At 57.9% G+C, this 4964-nt stretch overlaps 1 protein-coding gene across 1 annotated transcript; it reads left to right on the top strand.

Moving 5' to 3' along the window:
• Window positions 1–623: 623 nt before the first annotated feature.
• On the top strand, window positions 624–4086 carry LOC107300189 (exocyst complex component 6B-like; the record flags this gene model as incomplete). Its single annotated transcript, XM_015829528.1, has 2 exons — window positions 624–736; window positions 3957–4086. Coding segments are annotated over 2 exons (243 nt in total), but the record flags the coding sequence as incomplete, so codon positions are not given.
• Window positions 4087–4964: the final 878 nt, after the last annotated feature.

The raw sequence follows: 4964 nt of genomic DNA, 5'->3' as shown, positions 1-4964 counted from the left end.
AAAAGAGCCAAGGTTGCCTACCCCTGGACTAGGCCTAGGCTGCTTTATGACTCGTGGACTTCAACTCCCAGAATTCCTGAGCCAGCCATGCTGAGGGGAAAGGGAGAGGTTTCCAAGCTGAGCCCTGCTGGCTGAGGAATTCTGGGAGTTGAAGTCCACGAGTCATAAAGCAGCCTAGGCCTAGGCCAGGGGTAGGCAACCTTGGCTCTTTTGTGACTTGTGGACTTCAACTCCCAGAATTCCTGAGCCAGCCATGCTGAGGGGAAAGGGAGAGGTTTCCAAGCTGAGCCCTGCTGGCTCAGGAATTCTGGGAGTTGAAGTCCACAAGTCATAAAAGAGCCAAGGTTGCCTACCCCTGGCCTATACCATTTCGGACAAATGGCTGTCCAGTCTCTTCTTAAAATGTCCACCGGACAGTGTTGGCACTCAACAAAAACTCTTTTTAAGACTCAGGTGAGGCTTGGGCATGAACCCCGAGAGGGATTCCTCCACTCCGCCCTCAGCTCCCAGAGGCCCTGGGGGGAGAGAGGGTCCACAGGCCCCTTTTACAGGTTTTGAAGGACAGCATCTCGACCGGCAAGCCCCCCGAAGCTTTACCCAGTGCTCCCCTTTCCCTCTTTCAGCTGCTGGACCTGTTTCTCCAGTGGGACTGGTCGACGTACCTGGCCGACTACGGGCAGCCCACCTGCAAGTACCTTCGGGTGAACCCGACGACCGCCCTGGCCTTGCTGGAAAAGTGAGTGTGCCCGCGGGTGCTCTCCACCCCCCCCTGGCTCCGCCTGAGAGCCCCCTGCTAGCTGCTGCTTTGCCCAAGCCGCCTGGGGCAGGGATGGGGGGACCGCGGCCTGCTCCGTGAGGGGCCCAGCTTGGCACAAGAGCTTCTGCTGATGGCGATGCTGCATGTGGTGCTGGGTTGTGGTTGTCGCTGGTTGAGTCTCCAGGACAGGGAGGGTCTAATGCACCTGGACTGGCCAGTGGGAATAAAATGCCTGGGATTCAATCAATCCATTGGAGTAGAGCTGAAAGGGGACCTTGGAGGTCTTCTAGCCCAACCCCCTGCTCAGGCAGGAGACCCTATACAATTCCAGACAAACAATTGTCCAATCTCCTCTTAAAAACCCTCCGGTGATGGAGCACCCACAACTTCTGGTGGCAAGCCGTTCCACTGGTTCATTGTCCTCACTGTTAGGAAGTTTCTCCTTAATTCCAGGTTGCTTCTCTCCTTGATTGGTTTCCATCCGTTGCTTCTTGTCCTGCCTTCAGGCGCTTTGGAGAATAATGTGACCCCTCCCCCCACATCTTCTTTGGGGCAGCCCCTGAGATACTGAAAGATTGCTATCATGTCTCCCCCCCCCCCAGTCCTTCTTTTCTCTAGACTGGCCATTCCCAAGTCCCGCAGCCGTTCTTCCTATATTTTAGTCTAGGGCCAGGGATAGCCAACCTCGGCTCTTTTATGACTCGTGGACTTCAACTCCCAGAATTCCTGAGCCAGCCATGCTGAGGGAAAGGGAGAGGTTTCCAAGCTGAACCATGCTGGCTCAGGAATTCTGGGAGTTGAAGTCCGCCAGTCACAAAAGAGCCAAGGTTGCCTACCCCTGGCTTAGACCTTGGGAAACGGGGGACACAGGAAGGAGGAAACGTGTGGAAGGCTATATGTGGGCCACCCCTAGTTGCTTCATGGAGTGGTGGGGAAGAGGTCCTCCTTGGAGGATGAAGGAGAAGATGGGGTGAGGACCACATGGAGGTCCCGGGTGCGAGTGAATTGGAGGCCTCTTCTTTGGGGGCTCTGCTGGTCCTCTCCGTGTGGCCCCTGGGAGAAGGTGACAACACACACACACACACCCTGCAGTCCCTGGGTCAGACAAGACCCTTGTGTGGCACTTATCCTGCAGCAGCATTGCTGGGGGAGTAGACGGGGTTGAGCTGGCAAAGGAGGGGTCACTAGCTGGTGCTTGCATGTGCCGCTTTGGCTTGGCTGCCATTGGGGCTCTTTTGGGACCAGATGTGGGGCTGTGGGGCTGAGGGCAACAACCTGGAGCAACGAGAGGTCTTCTGACCAAAGGGCTCCCCCTCCTCCTCGGCCACGCTCCAGGCTCCCTGTGGTTCTCAGAGGAACCTGCCAAGGCCGGCCCCAGCTGCTGCCCCCTTTGCCCCCATGCTGGAGGGCTTGCATGGCGCCTCGGTGGGAGGAGGAGAGCCGGGAAGTGGGACAGTCAGCTGTGCCGGCCACTGCTTAACTTCTCCTCTTGGTTTGTCTCTCCTTCCTCTCCCTGCCCCTCCCTCCTCCCGGCAGGATCTCCCGAGAGTAAGTATGTGTGGGGTGGCCTGGCCGGCCTCCTTAGCCTGTGCAGTGCAAAGGGCGCCCAGGCCCCGTCCTGGAACTTGACCCTCCAAGTCCTCTAAGGTCCCAGAGGTGCTTTTCCAAAAGGCAACTGGACTTTAATGGGTTTTTTTTTACTTTGAAAACCTTTCGCTTCTCATCCAAGAAGCTTCTTCAGTTCTAACTCGTTAGAGTCAGAACTCCGGTCAGAACTGAAGAAGCTTCTTGGATGAGAAGCGAAAGGTTTTCAAAGTTAAAAAAAAACCCAATAAAGTCCAGTTGCCTTTCGGGAAAAGCACCCTCGGGACAACTGGACGACGGAGAAGCTCCACAGACATTGAGCCGCTCTCTGAATGCTGCTGCTGGGCTGGCGGTCACTCTCTGTGGACGGGGCGGTTGGGGCTGAGAGTTTGGACCCCTCCTTCCTCCTTGTTGTTTCTGGCCTGGACCCCAACCGAGCCGGCGAGGGGTTGATTTTGGTCAAGCCCTGGAAATCGTAGTGTTCGGGTTGGGTTCCCTAGCTGGCGGTGGTCGCCCTCCGTCCAGAGGCTGAATGAAGGCCATTGCATTGACCCACTTTGGGACGCGATGGCTCGGTGGTCAAAGCCGCTGAGCTTGTCAGCTGGAGAGCTGGCAGCCCATGTCCGAGACCCCGTTCCGTGCAAGGGGATGCGTCCGAGTTCCTGCCCACCTGGCAGGTCGAACGCATGCAAGCGCGAGTAGATCAATAGGTCCCACTTTGGTGGGAAGGGGGCAGCGTTCCCTGCACCTTTGGTGGTGTAGCCATGCTGGCCTTGCCTCAGGAAGGGCCATCCCGCAAGAGGTGCACAGAAAAGGCCCAGCCAGCCCCTCCGAGACCTCCAGAGCCGCATCTTCCCCTGCCTTGGGACGGGCTCTGTGGCTGGACCAGGGTGCAGAAGACGCTGGCCAGTCCCTCCGCCTATCTCCACCTCGCTGGCTAAGCCAGGGCCCCAGAGAGGCATCTCAGCCAGCCAGCTCCCCTCCTCCTCCTCCTCCTCCTCTTTTGCCCACCCCTCTCAGAGGTGGGAAGGAAGCCCGTGTTGCCCCTTCCCCTGTCCTCGGCTCCTGGATCTCCAGAGCTCCTTTCGGTCACCTGGGGTCTCCCTTCCGCCTTCCGCTGCTGGGCCTTGAGCCCCACACAGTGTCCTGGGCACGGACTGAGCATGTGGGGCGTCCTCGTCACACGCTGGAAGACCCCTGCCACCTTCAGGGCGTTTCTTCCGCCCGTCGTGTAGATGGTGGGCACGCCAACCTCTCCTACTTCCTCCCCTCTTCCTTTCCTGCCTGCCTGGCTGGCTGGCTGGGGGATTCTGGGAGTTGCCATCCAGCCATCCTCAAGCGGTCCAAGTGGAGAGACGTAGCTCCAAGTTGTGTTTGTGATGACACAGTTGTCATTTGCACAGTTAAGGTCGTTCCGCACCAGACGCCTCTCCAAGTGGGGTGACCTCAGCTGCTGGCGGGGAGACCCCTGGCCCTTTTTGCCCCGGCTCTCCCCAAGGAGAGTCTCCACCGCTCAGGAGCCCCTGCGTTGCCGTCTTCGGGGTGTGTGTCTGCGTGTTTATGTGTGTGTGTGTTCTTCTATCTGACGGAGTGTTTCTCCCCCACCCTGCCTCAGGATGAAGGACACCAGCCGCAAGAACAATGTCTTCGCCCAGTTCCGGAAGAACGAGAGGGACAAGCAGAAGCTGATCGAGACGGTGGCCAAGCAGCTGCGCAGCCTCATCAGCAGCAGCCACCACTCGTGAGGGGCCGCAGGCCGCCTGGGTGGGCGGACGGGGGGCTTGGCAGGGCGGGGCCTGTGCCCAGCTACCGCCAGGAAGGGGTGGTGGAGCGGCTCCAGGGAACCAGCATCGCTGCCGGAGGATCGGTGGTGTGCAACTTGCGGGGCCTGGTCACCACCCGGGACTGCTCGGTGGTGGCCCCCTCTTTGGAGGAGCCCGGCTCACTTGGGGAAGACTGCTCCTGGAACTGGAAGCTCAGAGCCCCAGAGAGCCTTCCAGGAAGGCCAAGGCCGGGGGCCCGTCAGCACTTCCGGGTTCCTAGACGCACCTTGTCAATGAAGCTCTAATGCAGGGCTGTCCCGCCATGGCCCCTCGAAGGCTTGTGGACTTCAACTCCCAGAATACCCTAGACAGCCTGAGGAATTCTGGTAGTTGAAGTCCACAAGTCTTCGAGGGGCCAAGGCTGGACCCTCCTGGTTTCAAGGGAACAATTTACACTTTCAAAGGGAAACATTTACAAGAAACACCCCTGTGGGGTGTCCCGGACCCCCGTTTCACACCCCCACACCCCATTTTGTCTCCTTTCCTCTCTTGCTCCTTCGGCCGCCTTTGAAACACAAACCGCTCTTTAAAAAAAAAAAAAAAAAATGTATGTGCCCTCCTCTCTATTTCTTGTCGATCCATTTTTTCCGATTTCTCAGCCGGGAAGGAGGGAAGCATTTTCCTCAGACAGACGAAGGGAATTGGAGCTCTTTAAAATACGCCCGACGGGAAACAAGGACTCTGTTTTAAAAACCCAAGATTCCTGTTTTTAATGAAAAGAAGGGAACTCTGGGGAGCGCCCTCTGAGGTTTTGCCCGACCTCGTTGGGTCAAAAAAGTCAAGATGGCGGCCAGCTCATG

This window comes from Protobothrops mucrosquamatus, unplaced genomic scaffold, assembly GCF_001527695.2.
Source record: "Protobothrops mucrosquamatus isolate PMUCROS unplaced genomic scaffold, P.Mucros_1.0 scaffold6334, whole genome shotgun sequence".
Taxonomy (NCBI): domain Eukaryota; kingdom Metazoa; phylum Chordata; class Lepidosauria; order Squamata; family Viperidae; genus Protobothrops; species Protobothrops mucrosquamatus.
This window is presented reverse-complemented; position numbering and strand designations above follow the sequence as displayed.